General features: G+C 35.0%; 4 protein-coding genes across 4 annotated transcripts; 1 reads left to right on the forward strand and 3 right to left on the reverse strand.

The window, feature by feature from the left end:
* On the reverse strand, positions 10,272 to 11,769 carry LOC104699842 (zinc finger protein ZAT9-like). The gene has a single exon (XM_010415240.2). It carries the CDS (start codon positions 11,584 to 11,586, stop codon positions 10,600 to 10,602), a length of 987 nt encoding a protein of 328 aa, XP_010413542.1. The 5' UTR covers positions 11,587 to 11,769; the 3' UTR covers positions 10,272 to 10,599.
* On the reverse strand, positions 12,901 to 14,407 carry LOC104699843 (expansin-B5-like). Its single transcript, XM_010415241.1, has 4 exons — positions 14,189 to 14,407; positions 13,988 to 14,100; positions 13,712 to 13,896; positions 12,901 to 13,522 (listed from the first exon to the last, which is right to left on the reverse strand). The coding sequence occupies exons 1-4, from the start codon at positions 14,340 to 14,342 to the stop codon at positions 13,180 to 13,182; spliced, it is 795 nt and encodes a 264-aa protein (XP_010413543.1). The 5' UTR covers positions 14,343 to 14,407; the 3' UTR covers positions 12,901 to 13,179.
* On the reverse strand, positions 16,575 to 17,696 carry LOC104699844 (cyclin-U2-2-like). Its single transcript, XM_010415242.2, has 2 exons — positions 17,182 to 17,696; positions 16,575 to 17,086 (listed from the first exon to the last, which is right to left on the reverse strand). Exons 1-2 carry the CDS (start codon positions 17,592 to 17,594, stop codon positions 16,813 to 16,815), a joined length of 687 nt encoding a protein of 228 aa, XP_010413544.1. The 5' UTR covers positions 17,595 to 17,696; the 3' UTR covers positions 16,575 to 16,812.
* On the forward strand, positions 21,803 to 22,912 carry LOC104699845 (protein transport protein Sec61 subunit beta-like). The gene is made up of 2 exons (XM_010415243.2): positions 21,803 to 21,923; positions 22,372 to 22,912. Exon 2 carries the CDS (start codon positions 22,398 to 22,400, stop codon positions 22,662 to 22,664), a length of 267 nt encoding a protein of 88 aa, XP_010413545.1. The 5' UTR covers positions 21,803 to 21,923; positions 22,372 to 22,397; the 3' UTR covers positions 22,665 to 22,912.

A 23,471-nucleotide genomic window follows, 5' to 3' on the forward strand; every position in this document is an offset into this window, starting at 1 on the left:
AAAAAAAAAAAAAAAAAAAAAAAAAGGAATCGATTGTTCTTTATATTCGCCACGGGTTTATTATATATATTAAGTAAACTCAATTTAATCTTTGATCAAAAAAAAAAAAAGTAAACTCAATTTAATATGATATGTAAGTAAATTAGTCTCTTGATGCGCTAAAATGAATTTAGGTATACACATTTTTTAAGTATTTTTAAATCAGATAATTCAACCTTAATATCGCACCATCAAACTCTTACTCTTCCACATCCATATACACGTCATGAGTTCCACCAGTATGAGCCGGTGGCCAGCTCCAACTAAGAAATTTACGATGGGAGAATTACAATGAGGATGTAAGATCATGTAAAAGGTTATTAAGAGTTTTTGCTTTCATTTGGAATCTCCTACTATGATTAAATTCATGATTTAACTTTACATTGTGCATGCCATTTTATTTATAAGAAAGAGTATTTAACTACGTACTATTTATCGATATCATTTACAATTGATTTTGAAACGATTTCGTGATTGATATAATAATTGAGAATGTAGGGTTGTGGAAGGAGACTTTGAGACGAGAAACAAAAAAAGAAACTGAGAAACATACGTTTTCCCCATATTCGTCCTTTAGAACTCGAGACGAGTAAGAGCATGTGCATTGGTGTAGAACAATTTTTGGTCCTTTAAATATATTAATCTTATTTTGAGAGTTTTTTAAGTATGGTATGAGCATTGGTGTCCCTCAGAGTTGGTCCCTGGAAAAAATAATAGTATTTTTAATTTAAAAATTAATTATTTAAATTAATAAATAAAAACATATTAAAGTTTTAATTTAAATAAAACATATAACATTGACATTAAAAACATAAAAAATTAAAAAGTTACAAAAACTTGGAAAAAAACAAAATATACAATTAAAACATGAAAGATAAAAAACATAAACCATATAAACATCAAAGATAAAAACAAACATTTTATTCAATTCATAGAATTTTTTTTAATTAATCTTCATTATCTGGAAGATGTCCAAAATTAGTCCAAATATGCTCAATCAAATCTTTTTTTAACCGTTCATAAAAAAATTACAAAGTTACAAAAACTTGAAAAAAAACAAAACATACAATTAAAACATTAAAAATTAAAAACAGTTTATTCAATCCATAAAATTAAAAACCAAAAAAAAGAAAAAAAAAACCCCAAACAACACCAACCACACAAATGCTGCCACGTGTAACGAAGGACACAGCAAAAAACGTCCCATATTAAGAAACGTCCCACACAGATACTGCTTTTTTTGATTTATTTAAAAACAAAAAATACCGGGGGACAAGCCAAATGTACGCCGTTGCATATGGTCTAAGGAAACTTCAGACAAAAATTGGAAATTTTCGATTAAGAAAACAAGTTCTACTTATCTAGAACCTGAAACTAGTCTAGTTTGGGATAAAGTGACAATAAAACAGGTAAAAGTAAAATATTAGAGAGCTGTCCGATTAAGTTGACTGGTTATGAACCCTTTTTTTCTTTTATAATTGGTTTTGATCGATGATCTATTTTACCGTATCCGTACGTAATTGATGTATCACATAATTTGTAACCAATAATATAACCAGTAAAAATTAGTCGGTACCTCTACCATTTCTATACAAACTATACTTTTTACTTCTTCTACTTGTTTAGTTGTTTTATCATATATATTTTTTTTTTCAATGAACTGCATTAGACGATCCCATTTGAATAAAAAAGAAACTCTCTCTCCTCCGACTATCGAAACTCTTTGCGTAACTTCCATCTCACGCTGGTAAAGCTTTTGCTTGCCCGACGAGCTTGCCGGCATCGGGACTTTTTCCCCTCATTCGTCTCTTGTTTCCTAAAGATCTTGTTTTTAATGTTGTTTCGGCCATATACTCAATCATCTCAACATTTCTCCGCAAAACATAGTTTCAACGGCGGCTTAAACTCTTCTGTGAAAGTTGAGAGGCTTGTTATTAACATATATATATTGTATAGAATAAGAAGACTGTTAAGCTTCCTTTTACTTAGTACTAATACCTGTATATATACTCTTGTAAGTGTACATTTCTATGGTTAATGAGAAATCACTTTTACAATCTTAAAGTGTTAATATGGTATCAGAGTATAACAAACTTTTTTTCTCATTCTTGAAGCTTCGCGAGCTTAATCCATCTTCTTCAATGGTGATATCCTCTTGATTTCTTATTTTTGAGCTTCGCTATCTTCGTTTTCATCTCCGAATTGTTCAATGAGTGCCTCAAATCGACAAATCATTCTCACTTTCTTCGCGAATCTTCTATTTTTCTATCTTCAACTTTGTTCTTCCGCGCTTTCATCTTTCTTTCTGTTTTTGATCTTATCTTTTGATTTCTGAGTTTCCCAAGCTCGATTCATGGCTCCATCATCGTNCTCATCTGGTTCTCAACCTTCGAGACCATTCAACTCGTTTTCTCAGCCTTGAGGATCTGCTGGATCTTATTCTCAGCCAGCGCAGTCGTTTCCTCCATCGCAGTCTGTTCAGACAAAATCTCAACTTCAACCGATGANATCCTTATTTCTTGCATAGCTCCGATCATGCGGGAATGGCTTTAGCCTCTGATCGTTTAACCACCAAAGCAGACTTTCACTCGTGGCGTCGTTCTGTGCGCATGGGACTCAATGTCCGCAATAAGCTTGGCTTCATTGATGGTATGGTTTCTAAACCTCCTGAGAATCATCGCGATTATGGATCTTGGTCTCGTTGCAACGATATGGTTACGACTTGGCTTATCAACTCTGTTAGCAAGAAAATAGGAGCTAGTTTGTTGTATATTCCTACTGCAAAAGGGATTTGGAAAAGTCTGATGTCGAGATTCAAACAAGATAATGCTCCTGGTGTGTATGAGATTGAGCAACAATTAAGTTTGCTTCAGCAAGGTTCAATGGATGTAACTTCCTATTACACTGCCTTAGTTACTCTTTGGGAGGAATACAAGAATTATGTTGAATTGCCTTTGTGCACTTGTGGAAAGTGTGAGTGTAATGCAGCTGGTATATGGGAGACGTTGCAGCAGCGGAGTCAGGTTACTAAGTTTCTTATGGGGCTTAATGCTTCTTATGAATCAACCAGGCGCCACATCTTGCTGCTTAAACTGATTCCCTCTATTGATGAAGTTTACAATATGGTCACACAGGATGAGCGACAGACGAGTGTCACACCAAAAGCTGATAGTGCTATCTTTCATGCTTCTGATTCTAAGGCTGCTTCCTCAGTCGCCTATCCTCTTCCGAATCAGTCCTCGTTTGATGGATCTTATGATAATGCAGCTTTTGCTGCGATGCAGAATCACTTCCGACCTCGTCCTTCTAATCGCCCATTGTGTACTCATTGTGGTCAACTTGGCCATGTTGTTCAGAAGTATTTCAAACTTCATGGCTATCCTCCAGATTATATCCCGGATATAAGAGTTTCTCATCTGGTTCTCAACCTTCGAGACCATTCAACTCGTTTTCTCAGCCTTGAGGATCTGCTGGATCTTATTCTCAGCCAGCGCAGTCGTTTCCTCCATCGCAGTCTGTTCAGACAAAATCTCAACTTCAACCGATGACCAATGCTGTTACGGCTTATCAAGCAGCTTCTCCTGCGACTAATGCTGTCAATTTGGATCTTACTAAGCTCAATAACGATCAAATCCAGTCTTTGATTCAACAATATCAGGCTCATGTCACGTCTTCAGAACAGCCTGCTCCTTCCCCAAAGCTTTGTTCCATTACAGATCATGGTGTAATGGATCCTCAATCATCTTCTGGTATGACTAAATCTCCTACCTCTTTTCCTTCTACATCTCTTTGTTATGAGAATTACCAACTTACTTTCCAACATCAATGTATCTCTTCCCTTTCTTCGAATTTACCTCCTGGTAGATGGATAATTGATACAGGAGCCACAGGTCATGTCTGTTCTGATATGACCCTTTTTCATGAGACTACATCAGTCTCTGGGGTTACAGTAACGTTGCCAAATGATGCTAGAGTGGATATTACTCATTGTGGCACTGTGCATTTATCATCATCCTTAACATTGCATGAAGTTCTCCATGTTCCATCTTTCAAATTTAACTTGATTTCTGTTAGTTCTTTGTTAAAACATAACCAGTATTCTGCTCATTTTTATCCATTGTTTTGCTATATTCAGGAGTCTATTCAGGGCTTGATGATTGGTAGAGGATATCTGTTTCACAAGCTTTACATATACGGCAGAGATCATCAGTTGTCTGAGTCGCATTTTTCTGGATCCTTGAAGGTTGATGGAGCTCTGTGGCACCAACGCCTAGGACATCCATCTTCTGACAAGTTAAAGCATGTTCCGAGTATATCATCGTTGTCTACTTTGTCCTCTGAGTCTCCTTGTTCTATATGTCATTTAGCTAAGCAAAAACGTCTTCCTTTTGAGTATAGTGGCCATAGGTCCTCTACTCCCTTTGATCTTATTCACCTCGATGTTTGGGGTCCCTTTGCTATAGAATCTACAGAAGGTTTTAAATTTTTTCTCACCATTGTAGATGATTACAGTCGTGTAACATGGGTTTACCTATTGCATAATAAAAGTGAAGTTTCAATCAAATTGCCTTTGTTTCTTAAACTGGTTGAGAATCAATATTAGACTACTGTTAAGAAAATACGAACTGATAATGCCCCTGAACTTGTTTTTGCTGATTTGGTTAGTAGACATGGCATAATTCATCAATATTCTTGTGCTTATACACCACAACAGAATTCTGTCCTTGAACGTAAACATCAACATTTGCTCAATGTGGCTCGTTCTCTCTTGTTTCAATCAAATCTTCCTTTAGCTTATTGGAGTGACTGTTTACTGACTGCAGTTTTCTTGATTAATAGAACTCCATCTACTGTTTTGAACAATGTTACTCCTTATGAACTTCTTACTAAAAAGAAACTGGATTACTCTTTCTTCAAAAATTTTGGTTGTCTTTGTTTTGTTTCCACTTTACAAAAGGATAGACACAAGTTTAGTCCTCGTGCTACTGAATGTGTTTTTCTAGGATACTCTTTTGGTTATAAAGGCTATAAAGTTTTGCATCTTGATACTAATATTGTCTATGTGTCTCGAAATGTTATTTTTCATGAAACCATTTTCCCTTTTCAAAATGTCAAGCATGCTACTCATGATGTGGACTTGTTTGGTGATGTTATTTTGCCATTATCTGTTCCGGTTGATGTTTCTCTTCCTGCATTATCTACACCATCTCATGCATCCACATCTACTTCGTCACATGCTCCTTCACCCGATACACACTCTAGTGTCATTGTTCCGGTTACAGAGACTGTTACTGCGGGTACTGGTGTGGTCTCATTACCAAGTGCCAGGCCACGACGGAATACTAAGGCTCCAGGTTACTTATCTGACTATCATCACTCTCTTAATCAAATTTCAACTTCTTCTCCTTTGAAACTCTCTACCACTCCTTACCCACTTTGTTCTGTCTTATCTTATTCTACTATCAATCCTTCGTATCAGTTGTATGTTCTTTCTATAACTCTTGAAACATAACCTGAAACTTTTAAACAAGCTATACTATCTCTGAAATGGACCAAAGCTATGGATGTGGAAATGGATGCTATTGAACAGACAAGGGCTCTTTCTGTTGTTTCATTGCCACCGGGTAAGAACGTTGTTGGCTGCAAATGGGTTTATACTATTAAGTATAACTCGGATGGCTCTATTGAATGGTACAAGGCCCGTCTAGTTGCCAAAGGATACACACAGCAAGAAGGTGTTGACTATATTGATACTTTTCACATGTTGCTAAACTTGCTAGTGTCAAGCTTGTCTTAGGGTTGGCTGCCAAGATGGGTTGGAGCTTAACTCAGATGGATGTTACTAATGCATTTCTGCATAGTGACTTAGAGGAGGAGATTTACATGAGTTTGCCTGAAGGATATACACCGACATCTGGCATTCTACCACCAAATCCAGTTTGTCGACTTCATAAGTCTCTTTATGGTTTGAAGCAAGCCTCTCGCCAATGGTACAAATGTTTATCTAAGGCGCTTCTTGATGAGGGTTTTGAACAATCTCCTGCTGATAATACGTTGTTCGTTAAGGAAACTAACGTATTCTACACTGCAGTGTTGGTTTACGTTGATGATATACTACTTGTCAGCAATAATGATGCGGTTGTTATGAGCATCAAGGCGGCTCTTGCTCGACAGTTCAAGACTAAGGATCTAGGTCCTGCTCGTTTCTTTCTAGGCTTGGAGATTGCTCGTAACTCAGAAGGGATCTTTGTATGTCAGAGGAAGTATTGTTTGGACTTACCCTGGTCTTCTTGGTTGTAAGCCAAAATCAACCCCAATGGACTACAAGAAGGTCTTGACTAAAGGTTCAGGTACGCTTTTATCTGATGGTCGGCCTTATCGGGAACTTGTTGTTCATCTGTTATATTTGTGCATCACACGTCCCGATATTACATTTGTTGTGAATCGCTTGAGCCAGTACTTGTCTTGTCCAACTGATGTTCACTACAAAGCTGCTCTTCGTATCCTGAAGTATCTCAAGAACAACCCTGGACAAGGTTTATTCTTCTCTGCTCATACGGATATATGCCTCAATGGTTTTTTTGATGCTGATTGGAGAACCTGTTTGGAGAGTAGGCGTTCTATCACTGGTATGTGTGTGTTTCTGGGTACTTCTCTTATTTCTTGGAAGTCGAAGAAACAGGATGTTTGCAGTAGCAGTAGCACAGAAGCAGAGTACCGAAGCATGGCAGTCACCACGAAAGAATTGCTTTGGCTTGATATGATGTTGAAGGACTTGCATATCAAGGTTGATTGTCCTGCAAAGCTGTTCTGTGACAACAAATCAGCAATGCACATTGCCAATAACCCAGTTTTTCATGAGCGAACTAAATATGTTGAGATTGATTGTCATGTCACTCGTGATCGGATTAAGAGTGATTTTCTGAAGGTTTTACATGTCTCTACTGAAAACCAGCTGGCTGACATCCTCACCAAACCGTTGCAGCCGGCTCCGTTCTACTCTATTCTCAACCGTTTATCAGTTTCAAGTCTCTTCCTTCCACGGGAAGCTTCGGCTTGAGGGGGGTATATTAACATATATATATATATTGTATAGAATAAGAAGAGTGCTAAGCTTCCTTTTACTTAGTACTAATACCTGTATATATACTCTTGTAAGTGTACATTTCTATGGTTAATGAGAAATCACTTTTACAATCTTAAAGTGATAATACTTGTCACGACAAACCTCCACTCATACTAACCGCTGCTGATTGGTTCTCCAGCGTAACTAATTTTAGAGAAATCCCATTTGCCCAGCAGCACTTCAACTTTCAATTTTGAGGTGAGTCCTTCTGATTCTCCCAGATCTAAAGAAGCTGGTTCCCCCTCGTTGAGAAGTCTACCGTCGAAGCGTTTCCGACCGGTGTTTGCTCCGATGAAGATGATGAGATTGAGCGGCGGCGGCACAAACCTAGTCTCCTTTGGTGTTCCTCTTGTGGACCCTTCATCTCGCCAATTGGGCTTCGGCCCATTTCTCTTCTCATCGAGGCCCTGTGAACAAAACTCTATTTTTCAAAAGTCCAGGTTTGTCCCAAACTCTGCTTTGTTCTCCCGTATGTTAACTTTGTGTCGAGCTATGTTACCACTTGTCCGAAGACTGCAATTGGGACATATCCAATCAATGTTACTATGGAGGTACAAACTATACTTAAGAACCTTGCCATTAGAATCACATAGACATAGGGGTATTACTTATGTTTGCCAAAGTTTGAAGAAGACCAACATTATGACACCGTCTCTAAGGAACGGCTGTTACCGGAGCTACTTCAGCTTATCCTCCTCTCTGCTCCACCTGTTTGCCGAGCCATCACAATTGCTATGTTACAGCATCTACCCCAATATCTGAAGCTTTTGGAACAACGGCATTATGATCTCCTCGCCAAGGCGATGGGATTACCGTACCTTCCTCAATCTTCCCTTTCCATCTCCCTTCCTTCCTGAGTCCGTTCAAGCGCAAATCACCAAAGATAGGAAGATCAGTCCAGTTCAAAGCCTGAAGTGTAACGGCATTATGACCACACCCCCTTGGAGTGGTGGTTACCAAAACCTCTTCAAGCAACCTTTACCAAACTTTAAAACCGATTCCAAAATCTGCTTTGCTTATGAGCAGATCATTCCATTGAGCTTCTTGGCCATGGAACCTTTCTTAACGTCCCAATGTCTACAGATAATACAGATAAGGACAATTCACCATCCTCATCCTCAGGCTTTGTCCGTGAGTGTGGTTTTGACGCCCCTTGAAATCGTATGTGACTTATTGCTTCACCGTCCTTGTCTCCAATATCTCTTGGATTCGATGTCGAACTCTCTATTCCTTTTATCGCTTTTTAATTATTGTTGTAACTTTCTTCAATCTTGCCTTTTGGCTAATAATTTATGCATTGTAAGCTCATCCTATCCGGTTGATTGATTGAATGAAATGATATCTTTGCAAAAAAAAATCATATTATATTTTTCTTCTTTTTTCACTAGAAAACTTTTAACCATTTCATGTCACCAGTTACTTATAAGATATAACTGGTCCAAAGTATTAAAGCAAGGAACACGTTATCACTAATCAATTCTTTTGAGTCACAATTAAAATCGTAATTCAAAGTGGGTTAATGTTCTTGAAAGTTACTTTATGAATCCGTTGACCAATTAAGCTTCGTCGTGTTACGTGGAAGCCACACTGGTTTGTTTTCTTTTAATTGAGATATATTTGTCTCATACTGTATCAAATACAATCTCATATTGAGACTTCTTGTAAGTTGAGAGATATATAACGGTGGCTGTATTAAGTGAAAGTCATTATTATTATAAGTTGATTTCCCTTTTCTGTACTAAATTAATAACATTTAACTAAAAAGGAGCACTCGAAAACATTTAACTAGAGGAGAAAATTAAATGAAGAGGACTTGAAGCTGAACCTGGTGCATTGAGTCAGAGAGATACTTTAATCACGCCCAACCAAACATCTTTTCTTTGTGCTTCTCTGTTTTTAAACCACACCCAATGTGTTTTGTCTCCTTCTTTAAAAAAATGTTGTCAGCTTAGAATAATAACTAGTATTAGTACGAGTTGAATGTGATTTTACGAATACAGATTAATCAATTTTAAAATATGATTAAAAACTAGAACCACAAATAATGTATGTATATATACTAGTATGATAAAGAATTTATACAGTTTTTGTAAAGATCCTAATTTTAAGTCATTGTGTTTTTAGTCTTCCCCGAAGCATGAGTGCTTGACCAATCAACAGCAGCATAATTGTGAAGTAAGCCATAAGTTGAGTAGACCAAACTAGTTCAACCTTTTTTTTTTTGTTTTATTGTATTTTTATTTTTGGTTGTAGATTTGGGTTTGCTTTTGCTTTATTCTTTTTTCATAGGCAGAATATTAGTGAAGGTTAGTGTCAGTCTCAGGATCTTTGTACCAACGGCTGTCATCAAATGGGTTCACAAATTTAGACAGAAGTGAGATGCATTTAATAAAATGAGATTTTTACTTACGATTCAACTCTCCATTTTTTTTCATTCCAGCTTCTGATTCATCAAGCACTTTAATGCCTCCAAAATTAGGAAAATAGTAAATAAATGATCAGATGGAAAATGATTTCAGGGAACTAATCTCACCAAATCCCAAGTGATTTGTCTTACCAAATTAATAATGCGAGATTAGTCAAGCTTGCAATTACTTGGATACAACCACTCTGAGTCACACAATTTGTTGGATTCTATTGGGGCGGTGAAAGTTAGTGGGTTTTGCTTCAAGTCATAAGTAAAGAATAAAGTATACTCGAAGAATAATTCTACATTTGTGGTAGACCAAACACAAATCTACTTGTGCAACCAAGTATTCTATATATCATCCCTTAAATTTGATGGTTTAAACTTTACAAGATGAGCTTTAAGACAAGTATCTCACTAAGAACTTTGTGAAGTTATGATTTTGTAAGGAAAATTCGTAATATCCTAATTAATTACGATTAAACACAAAGAAAGCATAACTCTTTAAAACTAAGTAGGAAGTTGGAACTAGGACTTTACAACCGAAACGTCTTCTTTACTTTTAGACTAAATATCTTTCGACTTTTGAAAGCGATTCTTAATTCTTAAGAGGCTTGACTAAACTCTTTAACACAAAGAGGAATGAATGAGATAAGTCAAGTAGGGACTTAGAAGAAGAAGCTTTCAATAACAAAGTAGTAAGCAACAAGAAGAGCCAAAAATTAAATTTTCAACACAAACATTAAAAGTTGTATACTTTATAACATTAATAGTCTATAAACTAAGTAGAAGCTTATTTGAATGTTCTTCAATTTTATGTAGTTAGGCCAACACGACGTGAGGCCAATACGAAGAAAAAAGAATCGGCGTTAGAACATGTAAAAGTAGCCTCCTTTGCATTTAAAATAAACACATTAAAAACCCCAAAAAAAAAATAGTAAAAAAAAAAGAAAATAAAAAAAGATTCAAACTTTACGAAAAATTGGACTACCCGAATCACGCAAAGTCTGTTACCTTTATTCAGCATTCATTGAAACACCACAGAGACTTCGTCTTCCTCGGTTGGTGCAGGGAGATTAAGATCTATCATCCTCTGTTTCACAGACTCGATTTGATGATGAGCTTGATGATGATGATTAGTAGATAAATTTCCAATCCCGTGAGATCTTTTGTGACCTCCAAGTGCTTGTCCCGATGCGAAAACTCTAAAACAAATAGGACATTCATGGATTCTCTTCTCAGCAGCAGCAGCAGCAACAACAACAACCACATTATCATGCTCTGTTTCGCTTCGTTGCTGCTCTGTTTTGTTACTTACTCTGTTCTTCTTATGACTTGCTCTATGCCCACCTAATGCTTGATAAGATTTGAACACTTTCCCACAAGTCTCGCACTTGTATCTCCCTTTCGTCGTTGTTGTTGTCGTTCGATTCATCTTGCTTAACCTGTTGTTGTAACCTTCTTCTTCTTCTTCTTCTCCTGTCTCGATCTCTTCTACTACGTCCTTATTATTACTACTCTTGTTCTTCTTCCATTTATCTCTCGAGAGCATCATGAGACAAAAGGCGAGATCTTCCTCCGTCGTCGTATCAGAAGCTGAGCTATGAGGAGGCTCAGGATCAGACTCAGCAGGCTTGTAACCGAGTTGACTCGTTTTCACCTTCTTCTTCTTCGTCGCGAACGAATCGAGTTTACGAGTTCGCTTAGATCGTTTCCGGGTCAGGTTGATAACATTCCTAGACGACTCTGTCTCGCTCTCATCATCACCTTCCTCGTCTTCAAGAAGAAGAAGAGAGCTTGTAGAAGCAAACTTCGGATCATTCTTCTTCTTCTTCCCATTTCTCTTTTCCTTGGAGGAAGACGAAGAAACATCGGACTCAGTCGTCTCGTAACTGAGTTGACTCGGCCTTTCTTCATCAACATGAAGACTCGGCATGTGAGATCTCATGTGACCACCTAAAGCTCTTCCATTAGCGAAGCTCTTAAAGCAATACCTGCACTTGTAATTCTCCATCTTCAATAACAAAAGAACAGAGAGAACGAAGAAGAAGAAGAAGAAGAAGAAGAAGAGAGAAACAAAAAAGGTAAAAGAGAAGTGGAATCTACAAGCATTCGTCTCCTCCTCCACCAATGAACTTAATATTTGTACTCAAAACTATTATTAAATTTTTATTTTTATCTCTTTGTCTCTCTCTCTCTCTTTTATTACTGTTTAACAAGAAGATGAAGAAAGAAGAAAAAAAACTTAAATTTAATATTTGAACTGGAAAACGGAAAGAAAAGAGAAAAATCTAATAAAAGCGTATGCATGAAGTTGAAGAAGCGACAATGTAACATGCGAGCCTTGCCCGTTTCTGCAAACTTCTTCTTCTCTCTCTTTTTTTTTTTTTCCATTGACTATTCCCCGATTTACCCTTCTATTTAAGTTTTGTTTTATTTTTTAAATAGTCATAAACTTTTCTGTTTTTACACCAAAAATAGCAGCTGTAATTTATTTTTGGTCTATACCTAGGCTGAGTCTTTTTAAAAGTTCAAATAAAATAAATAAGTTTTTAAAAAGTTAAAAGGGGTATTTTGGGAATTTGATAGTTGGCTGTTTGTACGAAAGTCTTGAGGAGATGTGGTTTGTTGTAACGACGAACCAGCAAAACAAAACGTTGTCTAAGAAATGATGAGAGGATGTTAACATCCGTTTGCTGTGAGTTTTTTACAGTACGTGACAGCCACCTACTAATCCCCCCCAAACTACGGTTGTTTTTTTATAATTACCCTAACCGATCGCAGTAACTTTTAACAAATTAGTTTTTGACCAACCTTTTACAGTGAGATAATTATTAACGTTCAATTCAATGTTAGTTGACCAAAAAAAGCTTTTTTTTTGTTGTATAACAGATCAATTTAAGCTATAAATCACGATAGATAAGCAAACAAACATGCAAACGTGTGATTAATTATAGTTTATAACAAATGTTTTTTTACCCTTTAATTTCGATTTTTCTTAGTTTGGAATAAAAAAAAACGAAGTAAATAGCGTTGTCTTAGGAAAAAGAACAAGTCAAGATGCCATAATTATGGCAAACCCATATTACTAATTTAGATTTTTTGTTTTTTTGTTTTCTTCTAATAAAAAGGATAACGTTCTATTATACGTTAGTTTCCGTTCATATTTGTGTGTTTCTAATACGTTAGTTTTTATAAACCTTTAATCTCAGTATTTTGTTACATAGTTAGGTGGTTTACCACAAATTAATTGAGACTTTATGAGTGTACTTACGAAGTCTTTATTTACCAAACTTGTGAAGAACAGTTAATCAATACTTTGTGCAACTTCTCCATTCACATGTAGTACAACAATATTAAACGCCTCACCCAAACCAATCCGATCCGGTCTAAGACTCTACTATATGTTCTACGTTGAAACGTAAACCAAACTCGGATTCCGTTTACAAAATCATGGGCCTTTTTAGCTGATCGACAACAACTCTAAGCCCATATGAATTATTTTTCAAATTAGTATATAGTATACTATCCCATTACAAGTTTATATATAAATAACCCCTTTTAAATTTCAAACGTTACGATTCATTTAGGGGGAAGAAAAAAGGAATCACTTCTGCTTCTTTGGAACGGGGAAGTTAACCGTGGAATGGTAAATAGCACCAGGACTCCACTTTTCTGGGATAACGCATTTGGCGACGATCTTCTTACCAGACACGGCAGAGGTAAGCCTGATGTTGAACGGACCTTTCAAAGGAGAACCAGAGTTTAGTTTCCAAACGGCGGATCTCATTTCCTCCATCTTTATGTACTTTCCTCCGGCCGGTTGGACCTCGATGCAGGCGAAGTTCCCGTCACCGTTTGCATACTTAGCGGTGAAAGACATGTAGTAAGGATTTGCTCCGGCGTCCACATGGATAGCGATCTTAGTCTTCGGGTGTTTGCAACATGCACTGCATTATATTTATATGTATGAGACATTGATTAGAACTAATTAAGGCTACTGTTTTATCAGCGAACGTCGATACATGCATGCAAAATTTGTTCGGCTTATGCGTTAAAATGAAACGTCGATACATGCTATTTTCTATCCAAAATTAACCCGAACGAAATGAACCGAAACGGTTTTTGACAATACGTACCGTTTGTAACTAACTTTTAGTTCTCCAAGGTTGCGTAATTGATCTCCCTTGCCACGTTTGGCCAATGCACCAAAGGCCTTACCGCTAAGATCAAAATGAACAGCCTCTTTCGTGCAGCCGGCACATTCATCCGATATCATCACCTTGATCGGCTTTTTCGTGCACAACGGATGGTCGCACTTAAGCTATAACATATAAACATGATTAGTACATATATGTAGTTATATATATTACATTATGATATCCGATTAATTATAATTGTTATATGTAAAATACCCTATAACATGCCCCACAACCCTTTCCATCTTTGAACAATGAAGGTCCTCCGGCTGAAACCATACATTTGTACGGATGCTTTGCCACTGCATCACCAAATCCACAAGCTCCTCCTGTGTATAATAGATTTTACGAACCGTACGTATGTAAATATGTAAAGATATTTTCAAGTTTTGATCAGTGCATGGTTTGATTAATTACCTGTGGTGCCAGGACCATCACGGTCGCCATACCACGTGATACCGGCGGTATTCCAGTGGGTTTTATTATGGCAAGAACATGGCTTCAATGAGATTGCAAAGAAAGTTGTAAGAGCAACGATAAAAGAAAAATATTTGATAGATGAGGAAGCCATGTTTAATTTAGATCTTGAATGGATACAGATTTTTTATCAGAGTTTTATATATAATTTATTAGGTTTTTTTTAGGTTTTAAGTTTTTAGTTTCTGGTTGTTAGAGAGTTTAAGAAATTTAAATAGCTTTGGGTTTATTACTAAAAAGACAATTATAGTTATCCTAGATTTGAGGAAAACAAAATCTTTAAAAAGCTTATCAAGATTTTAAAAGTGTTTTTGGTTTTAGATTTTTCAAAAATCTATTTTAAAGCCAATCAAGATTTTGCAAAAATTGGATTTCCTAAAAATTAGGGAATCCAGATTTTGTTGGTTTTTGGTAATTTTCAAAGAAAAACCAAAATCTATGTTTTACTAGTTTTTCATTTTTAAGCGTGACTTGAATTCTTTTTTCTATTTTTCTTTTTTTAATAAATTTTTAACATAAAATCTAAAAACCATAAACCAAAATCTAAAATCTAAAAACTAGAAACTAGAATTCAAAAACTACTTAAAAACTTGTAAAACATTCATGGCCTAAACCTTTGTTGAACTTGAACGGTAACGGTTTCTGTTATAGTTTTTGGTTTCTGTTAAGTTAGAAATTAGAAATAAAATTGTGACATTATGGGGTAAAAAGTGGTTGATATTAGGCTATATGAAAGCTGAATTAGTTTGGTAAATTTCTTCATACAGCATCATAATTAAACATGGGAATCCTTGAAATTATAAAACGTCGCTCATCTGAACGGTTCACATGAAACCGATAGTCCAAAACGATTCACACAAGACCGATGGTTTATAATCCAGTTTCTAGGGTTTTATTATTTATAAATAATATACATACTCTCATGATCAACAATAATAATCAGTTTTTGCGCTGGTAATCAACAATAATAATCCGATCGAGAAGGTTGAGAGAAGATTTTGTTTGGGTCTCTTTTGGCCCAAGAATATGTTTTGCTGAGCAAAAGGGATGTGAACGCTTTTAATTTGACAACTTAGACAAAAATATGTCGGTTAAATATAACCCGTAAGCCCATCATCCCAGATCCATATCCAATATCCAAATTTTATATCCTTTTAATCACATATCTAATCTTATGTCCCAAGAAAAGAGAAAAAAATAAAAACAGTTCTCCTAAATTTACTAATGACTAACGTAGGTGCGACCAATGTAGAAGTTCGAACCATTGTGAAATTTTGTTAAACATTATTATAGAAGTTAAACCAATATAATAAAATACCCAATAAAGACAAAGTCAAGGTATACTACTATATTAGTGTGTATACCTTTTGGTGAGGCAATTATTAGACATCATATCAACACATCAATCCTAATCTTATTCTTTTAAATATTTGGTGCAAAGGATTAAGGCCTAATGATTGATCGATGCCTTTGGTTAGGTGAATGCTCGTGAACCACACTACACTGCTCTTTTTGTAAAGTATTAATAAGAAAATTTTAGAACACACTTGTATTCTTATCAAATGGCATAATTAGAGTTGTTTAATAATATAACAAAAACAGTATATGATTAAGAGTGTTAAATAATTTTGTGGTTATAAAATAATTAAGCTAGTAGAATATGTCAAGGTTTTCAACTATTTTTTCGCATAAGAATGAAAAGATACAATATGCTAACTTGTGAGATTCTACGAAAACAATATATATGTTGAGCAATGATGAATTGAGAATACATTTCTTTGACAACTTATATCGACGGAAACTAGACACGATCATATGGTTTCCTACATCCAAAAAATGAGAAAGGTTCAATTAATCTGAAACTATAATTCGATATTTTATAATAAGAAAAGTTGGCGCGCGTATATATAATAGACATAGAAAGTATAAGACATCTTTATTAAAGAATTTAAAAGCTATTGGTATTAATAATGCATGTTCGTAAGCCACCGTTTAATCAAATTATTAGACACCAAATCAGCATAGAAATCCTATCTTTTAACTTTCATATACATATTTGGAAAAATTATCAATTTAGATATTGTTGAATTATTGGACTAAATAATATGTTTGGTTGTCTAACTTTCCTTTATTTGCTAAATTCCGATTTTTCATTTCCAAATGATAGAAAAATAAACAAAATTTCAAGATTTTTAGTCCAGAAGTTATATATAAGTTTTCTAAATTTTGCGTATACAATTCAAATAATGATACTAGTTGGCTAATTTTACTGCCTTTTTGATACCTGAAATTGTTATGATTGATTAGATGAATGCAAGCAAGGACATAGATTTGAACCACGTTACCAAATTCAATAGACATTTGAATCTCCTACTTTACATCACCGCTAATGATCTCTACGCATCTATATATATATTTACAATTACAACCTACCCAAAACAAAAACAAAAAATATACAAAACACTCTAACCAACAAGTTTGTCAGAAAGTCAAGACCACTAAGCACAAAACGACAAACCCAAAACTAAGAATTGTTTTGAAAGAAAAAAACAGAGTTTCTTTCTCTACAACAAGATTCGAGCAAAGTGATGATGATGTTTAGGATCTCGAACGATCATTTGTCTGGATTTGATCTCTTCAGCGCAACGTAATGCCTTCTCAATCTGATAACCTCCTCCAAAGCTAACTTCTCTTTCAAGATGACAACAATAACTCTCGAACACACTCACATTAACATGTAGCTTGAATCCCATCGAGAACAGGAACTCTAACTCTAACTTGTTCAGTTCCTCGGTCTCTAATCCACCTACCTTCGCAAAATATGAATTCCGATAATTCCTGAAAAGCACAGAGAATATAACTAATTTAGAAAAAAAAAAAAAAAATTATAGAAAGAAATATATGTGAAAGTGAAGTTTAGCTAGGATACTTACAAATCTTCGACGTATTTAGAAGCGATCATGATGGTGGTGATGAGGAGACGATGTACATTGGTGAGACTGATTCTAAAACCGGGATTGGTTTGACAAAACCGGTCAATGTAGACATAAGCCACCACGTAAACGGAAGGACCGGCTTTAGTGTACCGGAAAATTCTCTCTAGGTACGATTGGATGGTCATGTCAGGTATTTCACGGCTATCGAAGATCTGAGTCTTGCTAGAAGACGACGCCGGAACCGTTCTCCGGCTGCTAATCCTCTGGTTACGTGTCAGAGTTCGTTCGATGAGTGACGATAGAACAGAGATAACCAGAGGCGTCTCGGAATTGTTTTGGTTGTTGGAGTATGAGTAAAGATCAGACCGGAGTTTTCTTGGAGAGATGGTTAGAGAATTCGAAACCGCCATTGAATATTTCTTGTTTTCGTCGGGAGAAAAGAATTTAACAAAGTTTGATCGACGACGTAAAACGAAGAGGAAGAGAGGATTTGAAGTGATGAAGTGAAAGAGAGAGAGAGAGAGGCTTTTTATATATAAAGCTTTGAGATGTTTTTGTAACGATTACGTACCTTCCCCTTCTTTTCTTTTAATTATTACTTTATTCAATTTTTAGTTTTTTTTTCACTAACCTTCGTGTGTATATGAATGAACTCGTTTTATAATGACTTTTATATCATGGTAGTAACAATTTAAATACAGTTTCATGTGTACGGTAGGTCAAAGTTTTGAGTTTTTAATTTATAAGCTTGAGACTCGATCTGAATTTTTTTTCTTTTGTTACCACTTTAAAAGGAAAATTAATATTAGTTTAATAGAAGCATATATACATATATATATATATGTGTGCATATGTTGCATATAAACAGTACACTCCAACGAACTCGGTGCGTATAGTTTGTTGAAAAGTAGAACGAACATAACTTCTTGTCATTCTAATAAATACAGTGTAGGGATATATAGATATAGATGTCAATATTAATATAAGAAGACAAAGACGTAGAAGTAGTTATATAGTTTCAGAAAGAACAAAAAAAAGAAGATGAAGTTTGGTTGAATCTGAGTTGGGCTGTGCAATTGATATGTATATACAATAATTAATTCTTATTATCTCTTACGATTTGATTTGTTTATTTACTACACTCAGCAGTTCATTCGTACAACAAAACATGAGTTTTGATAGACTAACTGAATTGATTGATGGATGGGTTAGTTCGTACGGTAGTGGTAGATTTGGTAGCTTCCTCTGTTTTTTTTTCTTTTCTTTCTTTCTCGATTTTAAAACCATTTATTACTTGTGGTTTTATTGCGTCCATATATATTACAAGTAGACTATTATCACCCATACGGATTTTAGTTATCCACACCAATTTGTTTTTTAAAAAAGTAAAAGAATGACGTATATAGTTTCTACATCACTACATAAACTAGGAATTTCCATAAAGACAACACAGTACTTGATAAGTTGAAATGTCTCAAGGCAATATATGGCATTGCACATGCAATGTATTCTTGAATCTTGATAGTTGCGTGGTATATTAACCTATTTAGACGGTGGGATTTTTAGACCACTCAAAAGTCAGACCGATGTGTACTTGTACCTTTTGTTGTTTTAATCAAATCTTCAACTCATATTACAACATTTCATAAACCTGTTAATTTGTGTTTTTTCACAACAAAGTTCTTCAACACAATCTTTAGAAATCAACTATCATTTTTTAATTTATTAATAGTTAAGATTATTATAGAAAGTCTAAACCCAAATTGAAAGAAGATCTCTACATTAAACAAAAAATGTTGTGACCTAGTAGTAAGTTATTATGGCATGGAAGAAGAAATTAGGCAATTAGCGTTGAAATAAGGAGCAACTGCACACGTGTGGGTCGTGTTATGGTACTTCAAACTTGGCGACCAGGTGTTGACGAGATTCACACGAGCGGTTTCCGAAGCTAAACCTCTTGTTCGCTGAGAGACTTTGCACTACGCTGACTTCTCTTCGCATCTCCACCAAACTGTCGGCGGCGATTGTTTGTTTAATGTAATTTTTGGGATTTGTTTATTTTGAACTAGTATAATACTTATACTGTAGAATATGAAAGAAAAATATTGCTTAGCTGTTATATATGTACGTTGGCTTACAAAAAGGCGACACACAAATCTTTTAAACTATTTTTATTTTCTTCTTAGTACTTTTTAAAAATATTATATTTTTAAAGAATTGCTTGTTTTTAGTAGCTTCTTTCCACCTTCCAGATGACTCCAAAAATCGATGTCGTTTCTATTTTCCATAAAAATACCCATTTGAAAATTCTTCATCTTGTGAAATTATAGGAAGTTCGAGTCTAACTTATTTCAGTGTTTCAGAGTTTTGTACTTGTTTGTTTGTGTATTTTGTGTTAACCCGTCTATTTTAGACAATGTAACAATTGTACGATTGATTCAGTTCATCATATATAATTATAAATATCTAATGCTAAATACACACCTACGTACTAATAAAGCGAGGAGGAATACTTAAGAGAAATACCAATCTCACGTGGGATTGGGAAGACATAAGAAACGGAAAAGGGTCTTTGTCATTCAACCGAACGGAGCATGAAAGCGAGACCGATAGAAACAGATTAATGCGATGAGCTTAATATTTAGTTTCTATATTTCTGAACGCTATTATCCTTCCTTTGGTTGTATGTAGTATTATCTATTTTTTTTTAAACTGTCTGGTTGTGTTTGGCCCAAAAAAACAAAAAATAGACTTTTGATTGTAATTATCGATGAACTAAAGCTTTTGGCTGTTTTTTAGCTTATTTTCTTATATTTTTGGGCGAAATTGGGAAGAAAAAGAAAGTATTTTAATTTAACTATAATAATTTGTTCGAAGTGGAACAAAAACTAATGGGCTAACAACATATCAAACATCACTTTATTATTTTTTTTTTGTCGACCACTTACATTATATTACTATTGTGAGACTTTTTTTTTGACATCTATTACTATTGTGAGACTCAGATCGATCGGTCCCGTGAGAGACTACACACTCTTGTTTATTTTATATATCACTTTCAGTACTACATTACATACCTATGTGTCTCGCCTGGTAGATCGTAATCGAGATCTATAAAAGAAACAAAAATGTATGAAAAGGTATAATAATACGTTTAAAATACAACGTACTACGCTACTTACTTGAACGTACGCCTGGCGAAGCTTCTTTCTTGGTTTCCTCTGCTAACGACTTAATTAACGTAGGTTCACGCATAGGGATTAACGAAACCGTGTAGAAACAAACGTTTTTTCTTGAATGATTAGAGTACTACTTAATCGAAAAATAAAAGTTTTCGTTGCTGTGGACTCTGGACTGTGGAGCCATGTCGCCGTCAGCAGATATTTCTGCCTTTAATTATGACCTCATATATAATTAAGTACATGACCTACCACTAAAAGTATCAACGATTATATATGTATATATATATATATATATATATATTTATCATTGCCTTACCGGTGTACATTAATTTCTCTTCGTATATAAAGTTATAAACTATGATTTTCTTCTCAACTTTTGAAAGTATATTTAGGAGTTTGGACCAGAAAATGTAATCATGATATTGGACTTGCCTGGATATATCTCTTGGCAAATTTTTGGTAAAGGATAAGAAATAACTAGTTGTATTTTTCTGGTGTGGTCGTAGAAACAATTAAATGTTACACCTTTTTTGAAATCGCCAAAGTTTCTTTCAAAATCCATCGCCATCAAAATAAACCTTTTTTTTTCAAACCGTCTAAATCAAATGTTGTTGATGAAACCAATTAAGTGGTTGTAATAGACGAAAATGATTGAGTATCCCTAAACACAAACTACTTGACGGATGCAATTTTCTGGTTTGGTTTTATTAGCCTAAGAGATTCAGCTATCCTGAGAAGTGAGAACTAGTACGTTGTTGAGATTCATCTTTCTCTTGGGCTCAAAACTTTGTTATTTTTTTATTTTGTATAAACTTTTGATAAATAACTGTATCTTAGCGTGTATACTTTTCATAATTTTTGATCTCCTATTTTGTATCCATAGGAGAGTAAATGGGCCCGGCCCAATAACTAAAAAAAATTGAGAAATAGAGTTGGGCTCTTAAGCTGAAGGGTATTTATAACCAGTTGTCTCTAAACAACGAGAAAACTAATTAGATCTCTCTAATCATCATTGGAAGATGCAGCCAAATTTATCCATTAGATAAAAGAAATACAGTATAAAACAGTTTACTAAAGTTTTAGAGCATAAAGTTATACAACACAAATTCACTCTAAACAAAAAGAAGAAACTAATGGGTCTCTAAACGAAAACTATGTTATGAAAACTCAGTCTAATCATTTGAAGATGCAGCCGATTCTAACATGGTATGATCTCTTATCTTTTATAGTTTCCCTTCAATCGTGGATTTTGATGATTTCAATAATTTGAAGGAAACGAATATTTTTAGAACCAAAGGCGCAAAGTCGTGCAAAGTCTGTTGTGTCCACGTGTCAATTACAAATTGAATGGTTCTTTACATTCAACTGATTACGTGTCGTTACACAATTGGTCGTTACGCGAACGAGTTGCGTGGCCTCACAGAAGAGAGACAAAACTCTCAAATTCATAAAAAGAAAGTGAATGGTCGACGACGAGTCTGCGATTTACGGACATTGGCAACTTCTCTCCCCTAAAACGTTGTCGACGACGCGATCAGGAAACTGAAGCCGGAACAGGTGAATTCTCTAATTCGAAACCCGTTTCTTTGAATCTAAGAGACTATTATGATACATTCGAACATCTCGCAATGTTTGATTGTTTAGAACAAATGCATAGGGTTTGTAACATGATCGCATATACTATATGTCTGATGTAGATGTTGATTTCGCTACCGTAACACCAGTTGTAAATTACGATTATGACACGTTTTTATTGATTTGCATGCCCAATCTTGCTTTTTTTTTTTTTTTGGTTATGATGATGAATCTTGATAATGATGATTACATCGTCAAACTTTTTTTCGGTTTATGTGATTTGGATTAAACATTAATCACAGCTTAGAAGAAGTTTCTTTGACATTGTTCTTGGATTTCATCTTTGATCTGTATGGTTTTTTACAAACATTTGCTGTGGAGATTTCTACTTTATGATTTCTTAAGTTTGTTTGTTTTTTTATTGAATTAGTTTAAGAAACAAGAAGTGAAGCAAAAATGGTAGGTGGTGGAGCTCCACAGAGAGGAAGTGCAGCTGCAACTGCAAGCATGAGGAGGAGGAAGCCTGCTGGTGGTGGTGGAAACAGCAGCGCCGGTGGTGGAGCTGGTGGAGGAGCAGCCGGAACAATGCTTCAGTTCTACACAGACGACGCCCCTGGTCTCAAGATTTCTCCGAACGTTGTTCTTATTATGAGCATTGGTTTCATTGCCTTTGTTGCTGTTCTTCATGTCATGGGTAAGCTCTATTTTGTCAAGAGCAAATGAAGACAAGGACATAGAAAACATACAGCAAATCTCATCAATACCTTCTTCTTTTTTTACTGTTTAGAGAATTTTGTCAGTATAGTCGTTTCATTCATGTTTTGAGTTTTCTTGACTAGTCTGCATCCAGCTCAACATTTTGCAGTTTCTTGATATTTGCAAGTTTTGTCTTTCTAATACAACTTGTATCCCTCTTGTTTCTTGGCTTTGGTTTAGTAGATAGTTTTGTGGTTTAAGTGGAAAATTAACCAGATTGGTTTGGTATAGCATTGTTTCTGGTTTAGATATTTTAAAATTGAAGAATTTGCTTTAGTTTTGATTTGGTATCCGTGTTTACTATTTGAAAAAGCTGGAACATTTATACACCAAACTGAGGTTTTAGTTTTCATATCATATGCTTGTTTGGTTACTTTCTTTAACGAAGTGTATTGCCCTCGTGAAGTCTCCAAAATCATAATTCTAAATCTAAACCATGATGATTACATTACATGTAACATGTATGATGCATGTATAATGTATGAAAGATCAACGAGCATGTCATATCATGAGTGTGAATGTGAGAGATTAAACGTCATAAGTCACAAAAAAAGCAGAGTCCATGGTGGTTGAGAGGCTTTTATATCTGAAAAAGAAGAAAATTAAATGCCGCCAATAAAATCATTTAATGATATAACTTTAAGGAGAGCCGTGAAAAACCAAAAAAAAAAAACAAAAACAAAAATCAAATGAATACTAACAAATTAATGACGTGATTAGCAGAGAGAGTTCCATCCTTTTAAACTAATACTGATAACTTAATAAAAAGTCTCG

This window comes from Camelina sativa, chromosome 7 (genome assembly GCF_000633955.1).
Source record: "Camelina sativa cultivar DH55 chromosome 7, Cs, whole genome shotgun sequence".
Classification (NCBI taxonomy): domain Eukaryota; kingdom Viridiplantae; phylum Streptophyta; class Magnoliopsida; order Brassicales; family Brassicaceae; genus Camelina; species Camelina sativa.